Source organism: Hoplias malabaricus, chromosome 7 (assembly GCF_029633855.1).
Source record: "Hoplias malabaricus isolate fHopMal1 chromosome 7, fHopMal1.hap1, whole genome shotgun sequence".
Classification (NCBI taxonomy): domain Eukaryota; kingdom Metazoa; phylum Chordata; class Actinopteri; order Characiformes; family Erythrinidae; genus Hoplias; species Hoplias malabaricus.
This window is the reverse complement of record NC_089806.1, coordinates 7,331,693-7,351,208: the sequence shown is the minus strand read 5'-3', so window position 1 is coordinate 7,351,208 and position 19,516 is coordinate 7,331,693. Positions and strand designations below refer to the sequence as shown.

General features: G+C 44.8%; 1 protein-coding gene across 1 annotated transcript in view; it reads right to left on the bottom strand.

Moving 5' to 3' along the window:
* Positions 1 to 19,516, bottom strand: part of pex7 (peroxisomal biogenesis factor 7) — a 61,410-nt gene that overhangs the window by 8,252 nt on the left and 33,642 nt on the right. Inside the window, exon 9 of the mRNA XM_066676878.1 lies at positions 8,855 to 8,954. Coding sequence (XP_066532975.1) covers positions 8,855 to 8,954 — 100 coding nt within the window. The remainder of the gene's footprint in view (positions 1 to 8,854; positions 8,955 to 19,516) is intronic.

Genomic DNA, 19,516 nt, shown 5'->3' with positions numbered 1-19,516 from the left:
ATTCCCCTCAACCCAATTGTAGTCAACTGAGCAAGATATTTCTGCTTCTTTAGTTCTACGCTGGAGCTACAGGGCTAATGTTGTTAAGGATTATTGGAAGCTAATAGCTGACCTATTAGCACTGTGCAGGCTTCAAGTCTAAATCTTCACCAGCTTCAACTTCATCTCTCTGCCTTATGGGCTGTCTGGCTATGTTCACATTCTCAGGCTGATTTTTCAGATATGTTCACCTCCGGGTGACTGTCTGTGAGGAGTGTGGTGTGTTCTCCCTGTGTCTGTGTGGGTTTCCTCCGGGTGACTGTCTGTGAGGAGTGTGGTGTGTTCTCCCTGTGTCTGCGTGGGTTTCCTCCGGGTGACTGTCTGTGAGGAGTGTGGTGTGTTCTCTCTGTGTCTGCGTGGGTTTCCTCCAGGTGCTTCGGGAGATCATACATTTAATCCCCAGGGTTGTCTCAGTCATATGGTGGGTTGGCCTCATGAGTCTTGGAGGAAGCACATGCCCACCCTCCACCTTCACGAGACGTGTGTGTGATCACGGGAGGCTTAATAACTAATACATAAAACTAAACAAACAAATACAAATGCCAGTCCGAATCACGCCAAAGATATTCGACAGAGCTCCACCAGTCCAGAGAACACAGTTCACAATGTGCGCACCTTAAAGTTTCTGCAAACCTTTGGCCATATAATGTATATAACACTGACACAATAACAGCCAAAAATAATACGCTTATGTTAATAAAACCTGGTCATTTCCATCGGTGGGTACAGGCTCTACGAATCGTTCAGCCCCAAGCTGAAATACGAATGAGGTAATGAGAGGGAAAACGTAAAACTACAGCTTTCCAGGGGAGCAGGTTTGTTGCAGTGCTGACAGAAGTGTGGCGAGGATTAGCCCTTGCTCGTGTTGGCAGCACAGGATATGTTAATGTATAGAAGAGCCTGTATGTGCAGAATAACAGGAGGAACAAGGGGACGTGGGTATAAGCTCCATATGTAGGAGAATGTGTGCATGTGACTGTGCTGGGGGTAAAGGAGATACTGCAGAGCAGCATTAACAGAGGATGGGAAGCAGAGAAGTGTGGTACGTTTGTTAGAGAAGTGTGTGTGTGTGTGTGTGTGTTTGGCAGAGAGCAGAGGGAATGCAGCAGGAAAAGCCCTTCACATTGTATGCCCTTGTCTGGAATGAACAGCCCACTCCATCCACTCGCTGCCAATGGCTGCAGTTTTAGCTGTGGAACCGACAATAAGAAGGAACACACACACACACACACGGGTAATCTCCAAGCCTCATCCTGTAATTTGGCATGAGAATCGTGCACTTTCTTTATACGCTTATATTTGCTGTTTTCTGGTTTCAGGGGCAGAGAAGACTAACTTAAGCCACTGCAAAGGGCTGCAATCCTAACCCCACTCCCTGCAACATGTGAATGGGTGAACTTTTCAAAGAGAATTCTACTCACTTCTCACAACTTCTGCATAACCCAGTGGTTGAAATGTAAACTAAGTCATCCAGAGCAGTCTGATGTGAACCTTGTAGAGAAACGTACAGGCTGTGCTTTATTCAAACCAGGGGCAACAATGTCTACAACACAAATGAAGCCCATTTATTTAGTCCTATTTATTTACCAGTTAACCTGCACATCATGTAGTTATATGTAATATTCATTCATTCATTGTCTGTAACCCTTATCCAGTTCAGGGTCGTGGTGGGTCCAGAACCTACCTGGAATCAATGGGCACCAGTCCTTCACAGGGCAACACACACACACTCACACATTCTCTCACACACACACACCTACGGACACTTTTGAGTCACCAATCCACCTACCAATGTGTTTTTGGACTGTGGGGGGAAACCGGAGCACCCGGAGGAAACCCACGCAGACACAGGGAGAACACACCACACTCCTCACAGACAGTCACCCGGAGGAAACCCACGCAGACACAGGGAGAACACACCACACTCCTCACAGACAGTCACCCGGAGGAAACCCACGCAGACACAGGGAGAACACACCACACTCCTCACAGACAGTCACCCGGAGGAAACCCACGCAGACACAGGGAGAACACACCACACTCCTCACAGACAGTCACCCGGAGGAAACCCACGCAGACACAGGGAGAACACACCACACTCCTCACAGACAGTCACCCGGAGGAAACCCACGCAGACACAGGGAGAACACACCACACTCCTCACAGACAGTCACCCGGAGGAAACCCACGCAGACACAGAGAGAACACACCACACTCCTCACAGACAGTCACCCGGAGCAGGAATCAAACCCACAACCTCCAGGTCCCTGGAGCTGTGTGACACAACCTACTGCACCACCTTGCCGCCCCTATATGTAATACTAATAGTGGTAAATTCAGATTTATGTTTTCTTTGTGAACACTCCATGTACGTCTGAGCCAAGTATGGCCTTAAAAACTACACTTTAAGCTAAAATCTTATTGCAAAACACTGTAAAACAATGTCTGAGGCATGGGGATTTGAGTGGGCACACAGATGGGGTAAACTTTTCAGACATCTGCTTCCTATCAACATTACTGTGAACTATTCTGACTCTGTGTGTGTCTCTAGAATGAAATGTTTCTTATCAAACCACTGCTGAAAGTTACTGATTTACACAGACATTAGAAATCAGTGGAATTCCTCTTTAAACTCTAGACTTTTATTACACCACAGTTACAGACTTCTAACAGTTTAATCTCTATCACTGACCCTGGCTGAAATGTAGGACATTAAACACGTTCAAGTTGCAAAGGTCTTCATTAATCTGTTCTAGAAAGGAAAGGATTTGCTGGTCGCTCATTTTCTCAGAACAGGTTGGTGTTTATGCCCAGAACTTCCAAAAAGTGCCAAGGCTGAGGTTTATATTCATAAATCACCACAAAACAACACTAGGCCATTGTAAGTGAGTGGGTCAACCTCAGTATTTCAAAATGGTTTTTTACATAAACAAATGGTCGTCCTAAACAATGCACTGTAAAAGGTATAACCCTTAAAGTGCGATCTCAAAGCTTACATATTACTTTTCAAAAGGTACTACAGTCATCAGGGCGGCACGGTGGCACAACAGGTAGTGTTGCAGTCACACAGCTCCAGGGACCTGGAGGTTGTGGGATCGAGTCCTGCTCCAGGTGACTGTCTGTGAGGAGTGTGGTGTGTTCTCCCTGTGTCTGCGTGGGTTTCCTCCGGGTGACTGTCTGTGAGGAGTGTGGTGTGTTCTCTCTGTGTCTGCGTGGGTTTCCTCCGGGTGACTGTCTGTGAGGAGTGTGGTGTGTTCTCCCTGTGTCTGCGTGGGTTTCCTCCGGGTGACTGTCTGTGAGGAGTGTGGTGTGGTCTCTCTGTGTCTGCGTGGGTTTCCTCCGGGTGACTGTCTGTGAGGTGTGTGGTGTGTTCTCCCTGTGTCTGCGTGGGTTTCCTCCGGGTGACTGTCTGTGAGGAGTGTGGTGTGTTCTCCCTGTGTCTGCGTGGGTTTCCTCTGGGTGACTGTCTGTGAGGAGTGTGGTGTGTTCTCCCTGTGTCTGCGTGGGTTTCCTCCAGGTGACTGTCTGTGAGGAGTGTGGTGTGTTCTCCCTGTGTCTGCGTGGGTTTCCTCCGGGTGACTGTCTGTGAGGATTGTGGTGTGTTCTCCCTGTGACTGCGTGGGTTACCTTCAGGAGCTCCGGTTTCCTCCCACAGTCAAAAAAAAAAACACACGTTGGACTCAGTGTCCGTAGGTGTGTGTGAGTGTGTGTGAGTGTGTTAGTGAATGTGTGTGTGTTGCCCTGTGAAGGACTGTCGCCCCCTCCAGGGTGTATTCCTGCCTTGCGCCCAATGATTCCAGGTAGGCTCTGGACCCACCGCGAGCCTGAACTGGATAAGGGTTACAGATAATGAATGAATGAATGACTACAGTGATCCCTCAAGTAAGTAAAAATCCACGAAGTAGGGACTCTATATTTATTTTAATACGTATACATTATTTTGGTAGTTGTACACTATTTTAAGATTTAAAACTACACACACACGACAGTCCGATGCTAACGTGAAATGGAAAAGCGGAGAGGGGTAGCTGAGCGCGAACGACTGGGATACAGAGCACCATCCTCTGGTTGGCCGCTTTCCATCAGTCAACCAATCATGTTTACAATCTCACATCGGCAAGTAGCGCTTCAAGCACCAGTACGTAAGTCCTACTTTTCGTTTTTTGGTGTGTATTCATCCGCTGAGTAAATACGCATATTAATTATCTACTACTACTACTAATATTATCTACTACTAATAATGTTACATTAATATTTATTGAAAACACGCGAAACAGCGAGAAAAGCGGGCCGCGAAGTAGCGAGGGACCACTGTATTCTCTTTCTGATCTATATACACAATCTAAGCTGCAAAAACTACTGACTTTTTTCTTCACTGGTGTTGTGATGTCACTAAATCCAAGATATTTGGATACCGAATTCAGTATACAGATTTAACTTCAACTGTTCATGCAAACATTTCTGGTGATGGGCTGATTGGGCCGGGACTGCTTTTAGAACGAGGAACAATATCAGACAGTGAATAAGAACAGAGGCTATTTACATTAAAATCAGCTTTAAAGCCATGGTAAGAAAAGTGAACTATGGCTGTTTTTGACACTAGGAAAATATCTTAAGTAGACCTTGTATGTATAAAATACATTCAAATACATGAAACAGGCACTTTGGTAATTAAATGATAAGCCTGATGAAAGATAAGGGTTCAAGAGTTTAATAATGCAATTAGTTTTCATCTCTCTGTTCAGTTTTTTGTAGTTTGAACTCCTCAGATCAGCCAGAAAACATGGACTAACGAGGTCAATGTAGTTCCAACGTACTCCTGCTCTACAGAGGACTGTTCTTTGGGTTTGAATGGGTCTGTGATTGAGAGTGCACTGTTGTGCTGAAAAGGCTTCAAAGCAGGACTGGGATGAGAGTATGTGTGTGTGTGTGTGCAGTGCTCAAAGTGCACACTCAGATTGTCCAGAGGGAGCTGAGTGTGAACTCCGGCTGCTCTCTGTCAGCGGGAAGACGGCTCATTGACTGACTGTTCTGACCCTTGGTTTTCCGTTCATCAGTTTAATGTGAGCTGGTGTGAGCCTTAGAAATAAAAGGGTGGGGGTGCAGACATCAACTTGTGTATGTCTAAAAGGGAAAGTTATAACTGTAAGACTTGCTGCAAGCTGGATTAGAATGATTTTACCAACTTTACTATTCTAAGCATACAGAGTACCAGCTATAGATCAGTCTGCGCAATGTAGGCTAATTACAGTCTTAACCCTCTGCTGCTGGAGTGGACCTGTGGACCTAAAATCCAGATAAGAAAACTTACAGTTTACTTTTAATAAGTGATTTTCAGCTATTCGAAAATACCCAGGGTGGCACGGTGGCGCAGCAGGTAGTGTCGCAGTCACACAGCTCCAGCGGCCTGGAGGTTGTGGGTTTGAGTCCTGCTCCGAGTGACTGTCTGTGAGGATTGTGGTGTGTTCTCCCTGTGTGGGTTTCCTCCGGGTGACTGTCTGTGAGGAGTGTGGTGTGTTCTCCCTGTGTGGGTTTCCTCCGGGTGACTGTCTGTGAGGAGTGTGGTGTGTTCTCCCTGTGTGGGTTTCCTCCGAGTGACTGTCTGTGAGGAGTGTGGTGTGGTCTCTCTGTGTCTGCGTGGGTTTCCTCCGAGTGACTGTCTGTGAGGAGTGTGGTGTGTTCTCCCTGTGTCTGCGTGGGTTTCCTCCGGGTGACTGTCTGTGAGGAGTGTGGTGTGTTCTCTCTGTGTCTGCGTGGGTTTACTCCGGGTGCTCCGGTTTCCTCTCACAGTCCAAAAACACACGTTGGTAGGTGGATTGGTGACTCAAAAAGTGTCCATAGGTGTGAGTGAATGTGTGTGTGTGTGTGTTGCCCTGTGAAGGACTGGCACCCCCTCCAGAGTGTATTCCCGCCTTGCGCCCAATGATTCCAGGTAGGCTCTGGACCCACCGCGACCCTGAACTGGATAAGGGTTACAGATAATGAATGAATGAATGAATGAATGAAAATACCCAGGAAATATATTGCAAAGGTACAGCCATAGAATACTCTACAAAAACCATAGACCCTCCCTTAACTGGTTTAAATTCCAGTGAGTAAAGGCATAATCATACATTTACAGTTATCAGAAAACTACAAAACAATTAAATCTAATATCATTTTCAGTGCTTTGTGTTTCCACCTTTAGCTTTCCTTTGTTTTGAGAGTAGGTACGTGTTTTCAGTTTTCTATGTAATCTTCAGAAATGTCGAGTCTTTAAAACTGGTAGCCTTTTCTTTTCTCACAAACTAGTACCTGCATCAGCAAAACACTGTTCCGCCTTGGCCTCTATGTTTCTGCCCACTGCCAAACCCACTCCAGACACATCATGAGACCTGTGTGTGTATGACCAGCCTTTTCCAGGAACACCAATCAGAACAGCACACACATAATCACTGATTAGACCCCATTATTACTCAGAAGGCAGATCTAGATGGCATGATGGAAACATTGAAGCAAGCCTTAAAAATTAATTGCTGTTTGCTTTCAATAATAAAACAGGCTCTGGCCATGATCAAAACACACAACATCACGGCTGTGCACTACTGAACTGAAATTAGACAAACATGGGCGTATTTGACCAGCAGATGTTGTCTAATATGACCCAGGGCGTTCCTCTGAGTCCAGCGGGTCTGCTGTTTTAAACTCTCTGTGTCACTGTAGTAACAATCATGTTTCAAATTTTTTTTAGGTTGGAAACTTTAGAGCTATAGAGGTTTGAAATACCCAATGAAAATTTCTAGGTAGACACAGCCCTCTCATTCGTTAGGCCAGTGGTTCCCAAAATGTTTCTGTAGTGACCCCCTTTTGCAGATGAGCACATTCCGAACGCCCACGTTGACATGCACATACATGTCTTTTGCTTCCAACCTCCAGGGGAATTTATTTTAAATATTTTTATTTATACAAACTGCAACTTCTTATTGAAACTGTGGAATTAGCATCTTGTTTCTCATTCATTTGCCTTGCTATGCCTCTCCTGAAATAGTGCCACAACCCCACTTTGGCCTTCAGGAGCTGGACAGTAGGCCTTATGTATTACATTAATATAATTGAAATCCCAGTTGGGGACGATGTGTAGTGGTGAGTTTACATGGTTGGGGACTATGTGTAGTGGTGAATTTACTTGGTTGGGGACGATGTGTATTGGTGAGTTTACACGGTTGGGGACGATGTGTATTGGTGAGTTTACACGGTTGGGGACGATGTGTATTGGTGAGTTTACACGGTTAGGCACTATGTGTATTGGTGAGTTTACACGGTTGGGGACGATGTGTAGTGGTGAGTTTACACGGTTGGGCACTATGTGTATTGGTGAGTTTACACGGTTGGGGACGATGTGTATTGGTGAGTTTACATGGTTGGGGACGATGTGTATTGGTGAGTTTACACGGTTGGGGACGATGTGTATTGGTGAGTTTACACGGTTAGGCACTATGTGTATTGGTGAGTTTACACGGTTGGGGACGATGTGTAGTGGTGAGTTTACACGGTTGGGCACTATGTGTATTGGTGAGTTTACCTGGTTGGGGACTATGTGTAGTGGTGAGTTTACCTGGTTGGGGACTATGTATAGTGGTGAGTTTACCTGGTTGGGGACGATGTGTATTGGTGAGTTTACACGGTTGGGGACGATGTGTATTGGTGAGTTTACACGGTTGGGGACGATGTGTATTGGTGAGTTTACATGGTTGGGGACGATGTGTATTGGTGAGTTTACACGGTTGGGGGCGATGTGTATTGGTGAGTTTACACGGTTAGGCACTATGTGTATTGGTGAGTTTACACGGTTGGGGACGATGTGTATTGGTGAGTTTACATGGTTGGGGACGATGTGTATTGGTGAGTTTACACGGTTGGGGACGATGTGTATTGGTGAGTTTACACGGTTAGGCACTATGTGTATTGGTGAGTTTACACGGTTAGGCACTATGTGTAGTGGTGAGTTTACACGGTTGGGCACTATGTGTATTGGTGAGTTTACATGGTTGGGGACGATGTGTATTGGTGAGTTTACACGGTTGGGGACGATGTGTATTGGTGAGTTTACACGGTTAGGCACTATGTGTATTGGTGAGTTTACACGGTTGGGGACGATGTGTAGTGGTGAGTTTACACGGTTGGGCACTATGTGTATTGGTGAGTTTACACGGTTGGGGACGATGTGTATTGGTGAGTTTTCACGGTTGGGGACGATGTGTATTGGTGAGTTTACCTGGTTGGGGACTAAGTATAGTGGTGAGTTTACACGGTTGGGGACTATGTGTATTGGTGAGTTTACACGGTTGGGGACTATGTGTATTGGTGAGTTTACCTGGTTGGGGACTATGTGTATTGGTGAGTCTACATGGTTGGGGACTATGTGTATTGGTGAGTCTACATGGTTGGGGACTATGTGTATTGGTGAGTTTACACGGTTGGGGACTATGTGTATTGGTGAGTTTACCTGGTTGGGGACTATGTGTAGTGGTGAGTTTACCTGGTTGGGGACTATGTATAATGGTGAGTTTACCTGGTTGGGGACGATGTGTATTGGTGAGTTTACACGGTTGGGGACGATGTGTATTGGTGAGTTTACACGGTTGGGGACGATATGTATTGGTGAGTTTACACGGTTGGGGACGATGTGTATTGGTGAGTTTACACGGTTGGGCACTATGTGTTGTGGTGAGTTTACACGGTTGGGGACGATGTGTATTGGCGAGTTTACACGGTGGGAGACTATGTGTAGTGGTGAGTTTACCTGGTTGGGGAATATGCGGAGTGGTGAGATTACCTGGTTGGGGATGTGCAGGTTGAAATCCAGGCCACACACAAACTCTGAGTGGTGCTCCATCGTGTCCAGCCGCATCGGACTCCTGGAGTAATCCCAGAACCTGCGGACGCACAGCAGCAGGCAATCAGGCTAATTGAGTGGCCGTTTGTCCTCCTCTCTGACAAAGCCCTGACACAGCCCCTGGCTCTCCCTGCCCAGCTTCATCCATATATACAGCAATACGATTAAATCCCCTCCCTGAAAACGCTCCAGCCACAGAAAAACATTAGGCTAGCGTTAAACTACGATCACCCATACAGCAGGATCAGAGCAGCAGAGAGACGGCAGCCGAAGGAAAAGCACCCTTTTACGCTTTGAATTATGGAGATGGCCGCAGTAAACCTGAACGCAAACTGCACTTCACAGTGTAGGTTCATTAAGCAAAAAAGGAAAAGGATTGTGACTCATTGAATAGATTTTGTGCCAAAGTGTGACATAATTCTATATTTTTGATTGAACCTATTCAAATTAGGGCTTCCTTCATTGTAACTTTAGCAAAATCATGTCCTCACTAATAGATATGATTCCTAAATGAAGCTAAAACGTTCTCCTTTAATACTGTATTTTAAACTATACATTGTTAAATCATGTCAAAATGTTAGGAAGTTCATTTAAAGACATATAATGAGCGATATAAACAATTTCTGCTTTGAGATTTACGTTCCAATAACTCAAATAGGGGGCCTCAGACAGCCAGGGTTTCTGATGTCATACATTTAAGGAATCAATCCCTTCAAGTTGGAGGGAGGGGCTTTCGAGCGATGGAAGAGTGGGTGGAGACAGAGGCATGGACTATTTAAATATTCACAGATACTCACAAAGTACGCAAAGGTAAAGAGACACATCTAAAACACCCTTAAAAAGAGGGAACATTTCCTGGATATTACTTCTACATCTGTAATTCTGAAAAGAGAGGACTTTAAAGGGGTTAATTTGATGACTGGAGGTGAACTTTGACCTATATCAACATCTAAAAACACAAGTGCATGTTCACGGCACTAAAAAAAAAAAACATTTAAAATATGAACCCTGCTGATTTTCCATTGTATTCCTAACATTTTGTGCAAATATAATCAAAATATTTATCACAATTAAAAAAAATATATATATATATTAATATTAAAAATCATGTCACATGACCAGAAAAAAATGTGAAAGCCTTTCTTTAACGACAGTGTGGACAGGACACAAAACTAATATCCTTTCATAATTAAACTTTTAATATGTAGAATTTACTCTATGCAACTAACCCTATATAAACAGAGCAGTTTCTATGAAGCCCCCTGAATAGCAGTTGGGAGTATGGGCAGCTATAGTGTGACGAGAATAGGATGCTTTATCTCAGGTAAATATGGAAAGCTCAGGCCTGTGTGAGGTAAGGTAAGTAAACAGTACAATGTGTGTGTGTCTGTGTGGGAGAGACAGGTGCCTCACTCTTACGCACATCAGCCAGTTTATTAAAAAAAAAAACCTCAGCCTGTTAAAACAGACCTCCCACTCTAGGTATAAAACTTTTTCACGCTTCTCTTAATTACGACAAAGCACAAGAGCGAACAAACAACGACTGATTTCCTCAAAAAAACCCCATCCTGTTTTCTCCCAGAAACCACAGAGACCCAAAATCAGGCGCCACCTCATAAAGCTTTTATATCAAAAAGTGGTTAAGAAGCTTGAGTGCAGGCACAGTGCTGGTATAAAAACTAAACTCGATCTTATGACCAAAGTTCCACTCCTGTCTCCTCTGAACCAGAGCCTCATGATCATGTGATGTGCCCACAGGCAAGGCGTTACAAAACCCGAAACGCTCCAGATCGGCACGATAAAGGGCAAACGCTGTGGGTTCATTTTGGTGAAACTTATGATATGCTCTTAGGTTTGTAAGCTGCAGGAATATCCCACTGTTAATGGAAAACTGAAGTGGGGTCCTGGCTATCGTACGATATATGGGCATCGTTTCTGCTGACCTCAGTATTCTTCACTGTGGTTACTGTTCTGTTTTCAGGTTTGCTCTGAGCTCTCTGTTCTGGAGACACTATGTTGACAAGAATCCTCAGCTTGTGGATGTTTATTTACACAATGGAAAATACACTGCCCTACACTGAAACAAAGAGAAAATACATTTTTACAATATTTACACACCTAGACAACAGATTTGGACTATTATACATTTACCCCACCTGGTTACTCTAACACTAAGGGTTCTCCTCTGCAAAACAGAGTCGTGGGAACAACCAAAATATCCCCATCCCAGGGAAACCTTGAAACATTTAGAACTAAAGCCCCGCCCTCAAAATTTTCCATCTTTTCAGTGAGGTTGCTATTTCTATTTCAGGTCAGGAAAGTCAGGTAAGTACATTCACATATACACTTCATAGTCCTTGGGTCAGTGAACTGGTGATGGGACAGGCCTCGCCACATCACAAACGTACAGCATGTATTTTGTAATATTCATTCACGGTGGTGCAGCAGGTAGTGTTGCAGTCACACAGCCCCGGGTGACTGTCTGTGAGGAGTGTGGTGTGTTCTCTCTGTGTCTGCGTCGGTTTCCTCCGGGTGAATGTCTGTGAGGAGTGTGGTGTGTTCTCTCTGTGTCTGCGTCGGTTTCCTCCGGGTGAATGTCTGTGAGGAGTGTGGTGTGTTCTCTCTGTGTCTGCGTGGGTTTCCTCCGGGTGACTATCTGTGAGGAGTGTGGTGTGTTCTTCCTGGGTCTGCGTGGGTTTCCTCCCACAGTCCAAAAACACACGTTGGTAGGTGGATTGGTGACTCAAAAGTGTCCGTAGGTGTGTGAGTGATTGTGTGTGTGTGTGTGTTGCCCTGTGAAGGACTGGCGCCCCCTCCAGGATGTATTCCCGCCTTGCGCCCAATGATTCCAGGTAGGCTCTGGACCCACCGCGACCCTGAATTGGATAATGGTTACAGATAATGAATGAATGAATGAAAATACATATATGTATTGATCTTCATCGTCATTATTAAGAAACTGAAGACATTCCTCTACAAAAGCAAGCCCTGATACTTCATTAATTTCTTTAACAAAGTTTTTAATATATGATCATGAAAGCATAAAAAATGCCTTACACACTTGAAAATATGCTTCATCATCACGCACAATGCCAAATCATCACATTTGATTTGTCGAGAACGCCTGTTCTGATCAGTATTGCTTTAAGAAACTTACTCAAACTTCTCTCTGGCTCTGCGAGGGTTACTCTTGGAGGATTACGGCCACTGCTTTATCAGAGAGCTGCCACTCGACTCGGAGTGGATTGGTCATATCTCACTCTCTTAACTGGCCTTGCCCCAGAGCCACTCTGATTTGTTTCTCCGCGTGAACTTGTTATTTGAAGTCCAAGTTCCGGTCATTTGCTCTTGTGCCTTCATTTGGCCAGAGTTTTCCAGACTGAGAGTTGGTCTGACCCCAGATTTAAGACCTTCAAGGAAAGACTGATTTGTCTGAAAGCAATAAATAGTGAATTATTCAAAGCACTGTACTCTTTGATGTTGTTTTGTGGCAACGTTAGGGAAATTGGCTGGCACTTTATTGGGAATGGTTTTTTTGCACTGAAGGAAAACTTTAAGGGTCTTTTATTTTGTAAATAGATTCAGCAGTCTGCACTGGCATAGCATAATGTTTGGGTTTAACATTGCACTTTAATTTAACTACTTAAAGACAAAGGGAAGGCAACTACCGTAATGCTGTAAAGAGCCTTTTCATTGAGGAGTCCCCCTGCACAGTGCAGTCTCAGACTGGCCTTAGTCTGTGCCCGGAAAGGCAGCTCATGACTCTCTGGACTGAGGCCAGGCGTGTATTGTAGACTCATTTATTGCAGTGACCTCAGTGCAGACGTCGTTACAGTAAGGACGGTGGAGCAGGTCAGTCTGTTTGTCCTTTGCTGGATCCTGGCCCAAAAAGTTTGTATTAGGTCCCAACCGGTTTATTGGAAGAGTGATATTGAGCAAAATAGCAATTATTTTCACTGTTTGCGTATCTGCAGATCCTGATATATAGACTGTACTCATACTGTGTATAGACAACTATTAAATACAATGTACTTTGGCTTTTGAGTAACATAATTAAAATAAATAACCAAATATAAAAAAACACAACCAGTGTATGTGCACATTCATTTGAAGATCTAAAGCCTACCAACCCACACACTGTGGACTTTTCTGTTTACGTTATCAGTTCAGTTCAGTGTGAGGCTCAAATATGGCTAGTTTGTGGGTTGACCACATGTTTGCAGATACAGTTAATTTAGATTAGTACATTAAGCTGTGCAGCGGAGGCACCTGAATGTACTGTGGTTAAGTCAGAAAGTACAAACCAGTCCCGGTCGAACCAACAGCTGGGGGGACATTTTTGAGGTCAACAGTATTAATCCTGATAGTTCCTAATTCATCCCAAAGGTGGTCGGATTGAGGTCAGGACAGTCTGCATGTCTAGGTGCTTAGTTTTATACACCTGTGGCCATGGAAATGATTGGAACACCTAAATTCAATGATTTGGATGGGTGTGTGAATACTTTGGGCAGTAAAATGTATATCCATAAAAGTAACTTTCTATTAGAAGGAAAAAAACTTTAACTTTCGATGGAGTATTTCTATTGGTCCACTCATCATGAAATTTTCACACAGCATGGAGGACAGCTGCTGTGTTGAAATGATGTAGTAAACAAATAATTACAAAAAAAACAGAGACACGTGGAGTTTTTTTTTTTCGGCAGAGATAGTATTCATTCATTCATTGGTTATCTGTATGCGCTTATCCAGTTCAGGGCCCAGAGCCTACCCGCAATCACTGGCCGAAAGGCAGGAACACACCCTGGTGGGGGTGCCAGTACTTCACAGGGAGACACACACTCACACATTCACTCACACACACACCTACAGACACTTCTGACTGTGGGAGGAAACTGGAGCACCCAGAGGAAACCCACGTGAACACAGGGAGAACACACCAAACTCTGCACAGACAATCACCCGGAGGAAACCCACGCAGACACAGAGAGAACACTCTACACTCCTCACAGATATATGTATTTATCATTATATATTTATATATAATGATTTATATAATTATATATTTATTAGACCCCAAATAGGGTTGAACAATAATTCAGTATCAATATATATCGCAATATAAAGTGTTTCAATAACAATATGACTTTTAAACACACTTTCCGTACTTCAGTACACATTATTTACAGCGTCTGTCACTGACTGATTGTCAATTTTAAAATGAGTTTAAAAATATGAATATTGACAAAGACAAGAGGTTGTTGTCTGATGGTGGTGTCATGTTGCTTTCAGTTCTTGGCAGTTTTTCTGTGGCTTTTTAATTGTTCATACCAATATCGGTATTTTATCGTGTCAACGAAATACGAATGATAGGAAATATATTGTGATATAAATTTTGGGCTTATCGTCCAGCTCTACACCCACAGCACTTTATGTTCTTTGGGACAGTGAAGGAACAATGTGGTATAGTATTATAACTCTGCATTACTGTATACACAGGAAGTGTATCAATGTAAACAAATGGTTTATTACTGTGGTCATTGAATATAATCAAAATAACACCATCCTACACACAGTGAAAGTGAAACTGATTCACACTGTGGTCAATAATGGTGTGAACTAGAATAAGGTAGATTTAAGGAATAAAATCGGATACAACAGACACACACCCGTTATAGGTTTTGGATAAAAATAGCCCATGGTGTGCATATTCATTCACTTTAAAATGTTAAATATTGAACAGCTTGTCTGTAAACCATAAATTATTAAAGATTACACTGGGACAAATGGTGGGCACTTAGCTAATCAGCAGCAGTGCACATACGGACCCTTCCTTATGAGGAAACCACACTGCTTTCTAAGCAGGATTGGACAGTAACTAAACTGTCCCCAGAGATAAAGATTACACCCTAGCGTACACTTTTACTGCAGGTTCTGACATGAACTGGAAAAGACCTCTGCAACAGAGAGAAATCCATTCTGTGATTAGAGCAATGCACATACGTCTTAATCACTGCTGGAAGAAGCCCGCTGAAGATGCACACATTTACAAGTATTTTATAGTTGTTCTTTAAGCCTAAGATCACCCTGCTCAGGGCCCCAGCCGTGGAACTGCTTCTCTGTAGAGTGGGAGCTCCATCCACCACGTTTCGGATGAGTTGCAGTGGTGTTTGTGATCCAGAACTAATGATCCAACATCAGAACCTGACCTCACTGGAGCTTCACCTACAGATTTTAGAGTGAAATTTCAGAAACTAAAACAAGCTGTGGCTTTTCTCTTTTTCTGCCAGAACTAAGGGATATTTAACAGCTTAAAATTCTACATCTGTACATCACAAGTTTCAAAACATCAGCTTTTTAGACTAATTTAAATAACCAAAGAAAGCACAGGCTGAAATATTGTCTTCCAGAGTGGTATTTTAACCTCCAGAATAATGGCACTGACTCTTAAACCCTTTCCCCCTCTAAAACCTAGAAGGCCATGCTCTGTATTATTCTTATCCGGAGAAATATGTAAAGACATGAATCATAACCGGCTAAGGAATGTGGGCATGGAGGTATTGCCAAGCTCCAAAGCATGACAAAATATACCACAGACCCCCAAAGTGCCAAAGACCTTTCTCATGCCTCTTTAAGCACAGCAGCACACTGCCCCAAACCCACCTTCACATTCCTCTCCAACAGGACTTTCTAATTAATAAGCATTCAACAAATAACCTGATTTCTACTCTGGAACACATCACAAATATCCAGTGGAACACACACACACACACTAGTGATTAGGGCTAGTGAACACACATACCCACAGCAGTGGTCAGTGGTGCATATTTGTGGTAAAAATTTGTGGTTTTCCTCAGTTATCACTGCCACTACCAAGAAAAGGCCTTTATGTACATTATATAAAGTAATGTGTCACTCTACCTTCAGCGCTGTGGTTCTCTCCGACATTCAAATACACTTCATCATTCAGCCACCGAGTGATCTGCTGCGAAACTTACATCATGTGAAAGTCATAAATGTTCATTAACGAATATACAGTGAAAACTTGACTTACGAGTTAATCATCTTACGAGTTAAGCGATAGAGCACGAAAATAAAACGAAAGGTTTTGTAGCGCTAAATGTGTTTGTTGCACAGGAAAATAACATTGGTACCGAGGTTGAAAAAAATAAAAGTTGTGTGTCTCAATACTTTGAAAGGTTTTAAAGAGTTAAAGGGCACCTGGAAAAGAAAATGATTCTTATACTGCCTCGATAGCAGCTAATCTTACGGCCCTTTCACACATGCACGATAATCCACAAATGTTCCGGAGTTTTCCCAGAGGAGCTGTATGTGTGAACGTGACCACCCAACGTTCGTCCCTGACATTACACAGACTTTATCCTCCTCACGCACTGGTAAAGACACGAGTATGAGTCAACGCATGTGAGACCGGCAAGGGAAATATTCCAGGATGTTTCTCCTGCACGCAGCACAGGCTCCACCCCCACACCTAAAGCATGTTACATTTCCTGCTGTGAGACTGCACCTGAGGCAGACAATATCCCACTGTGCACTGCAGTTTCTCTAGACATTCTCTGGAGTCATTACAGAATCACAATCATTTTGAAGCTGCAATTTTAAGGTAAAAGTATTGCCTAGTGTTGCTTTAGACTACAGGGGTTCTCTGGACTAATGGAGCCGTTTAGTACATTTGGGAAGAGCTGGAGTGGTGTCTGTGATCCAGAACTAATCAACCGACATCAGCCAAATGATCTCACTACACACATACACGGCAAGGCTCTTTTGCTTTTCCACTGCATGGAACCTAAATGACTCGGCACGGCTCTTTTGCTTTCCACTGCATGGAACCTAAATGACTCGGCACGGCTCTTTTGCTTTCCACTGCATGGAACCTAAACGACTCGGCACAGCTCTTTTGCTTTCCACTGCATGGAACCTAAACGACTCGGCACGGCTCTTTTGCTTTCCACTGCATGGAACCTAAACGACTCGGCACGGCTCTTTTGCTTTCCACTGCATGGAACCTAAACGACTCGGCACGGCTCTTTTGCTTTTCTACTGCATGGAACCTAAACGACTCGGCACGGCTCTTTTGCTTTTCTACTGCATGGAACCTAAACGACTCGGCACGGCTCTTTTGCTTTCCACTGCATGGAACCTAAACGACTCGGCACGGCTCTTTTGCTTTCCACTGCATGGAACCTAAACGACTCGGCACGGCTCTTTTGCTTTCCACTGCATGGAACCTAAACGACTCGGCACGGCTCTTTTGCTTTCCACTGCATGGAACCTACACGACTCGGCACGGCTCTTTTGCTTTCCACTGCATGGAACCTACACGACTCGGCACGGCTCTTTTGCTTTCCACTGCATGGAACCTAAACGACTCGGCACGGCTCTTTTGCTTTCCACTGCATGGAACCTAAACGACTCGGCACGGCTCTTTTGCTTTTCTACTGCATGGAACCTAAACGACTCAGCACGGCTCTTTTGCTTTTCTACTGCATGGAACCTAAACGACTCGGCACGGCTCTTTTGCTTTCCACTGCATGGAACCTAAACGACTCGGCACGGCTCTTTTGCTTTCCACTGCATGGAACCTAAACGACTCGTCACGGCTCTTTTGCTTTCCACTGCATGGAACCTAAACGACTCGGCACGGCTCTTTTGCTTTCCACTGCATGGAACCTACACGACTCGGCACGGCTCTTTTGCTTTCCACTGCATGGAACCTACACGACTCGGCACGGCTCTTTTGCTTTTCCACTGCATGGAACCTAAACGACTCGGCACGGCTCTTTTGCTTTTCCACTGCATGGAACCTAAACGACTCGGCACGGCTCTTTTGCTTTTCCACTGCATGGAACCTAAACGACTCGGCACGGCTCTTTTGCTTTTCCACTGCATGGAACCTAAACGACTCGGCACGGCTCTTTTGCTTTTCCACTGCATGGAACCTAAATGACTCGGCACGGCTCTTTTGATTTTCCACTGCATGGAACCTAAATGACTCGGCACGGCTCTTTTGATTTTCCACTGCATGGAACCTAAATGACTCGGCACGGCTCTTTTGCTTTTCCACTGCATGGAACCTAAACGACTCGGCACGGCTCTTTTGCTTTTCCACTGCATGGAACCTACACGACTCGGCACGGCTCTTTTGCTTTTCCACTGCATGGAACCTACACGACTCGGCACGGCTCTTTTGCTTTTCCACTGCATGGAACCTACACGACTCGGCACGGCTCTTTTGCTTTTCCACTGCATGGAACCTACACGACTCGGCACGGCTCTTTTGCTTTTCCACTGCATGGAACCTACACGACTCGGCACGGCTCTTTTGCTTTTCCACTGCATGGAACCTACACGACTCGGCACGGCTCTTTTGCTTTTCCACTGCATGGAACCTACACGACTCGGCACGGCTCTTTTGATTTTCCACTGCATGGAACCTAAACGACTCGTCACGGCTCTTTTGCTTTCCACTGCATGGAACCTAAACGACTCGTCACGGCTCTTTTGCTTTCCACTGCATGGAACCTAAACGACTCGGCACGGCTCTTTTGCTTTCCACTGCATGGAACCTAAACGACTCGGCACGGCTCTTTTGCTTTCCACTGCATGGAACCTACACGACTCGGCACGGCTCTTTTGCTTTCCACTGCATGGAACCTACACGACTCGGCACGGCTCTTTTGCTTTTCCACTGCATGGAACCTAAACGACTCGGCACGGCTCTTTTGCCTTTCCACTGCATGGAACCTAAACGACTCGGCACGGCTCTTTTGCTTTTCCACTGCATGGAACCTAAACGACTCGGCACGGCTCTTTTGCTTTTCCACTGCATGGAACCTAAATGACTCGGCACGGCTCTTTTGATTTTCCACTGCATGGAACCTAAACGACTCGGCACGGCTCTTTTGCTTTTCCACTGCATGGAACCTAAACGACTCGGCACGGCTCTTTTGCTTTTCCACTGCATGGAACCTAAATGACTCGGCACGGCTCTTTTGATTTTCCACTGCATGGAACCTAAATGACTCGGCACGGCTCTTTTGATTTTCCACTGCATGGAACCTAAACGACTCGGCACGGCTCTTTTGCTTTTCCACTGCATGGAACCTAAACGACTCGGCACGGCTCTTTTGCTTTTCCACTGCATGGAACCTACACGACTCGGCACGGCTCTTTTGCTTTTCCACTGCATGGAACCTAAACGACTCGGCACGGCTCTTTTGATTTTCCACTGCATGGAACCTAAACGACTCGGCACGGCTCTTTTGCTTTTCCACTGCATGGAACCTAAACGACTCGGCACGGCTCTTTTGCTTTTCCACTGCATGGAACCTAAACGACTCGGCACGGCTCTTTTGCTTTTCCACTGCATGGAACCTACACGACTCGGCACGGCTCTTTTGCTTTTCCACTGCATGGAACCTACACGACTCGGCACGGCTCTTTTGCTTTTCCACTGCATGGAACCTAAACGACTCGGCACGGCTCTTTTGCTTTTCCACTGCATGGAACCTAAACGACTCGGCACGGCTCTTTTGCTTTTCCACTGCATGGAACCTAAACGACTCGGCACGGCTCTTTTGCTTT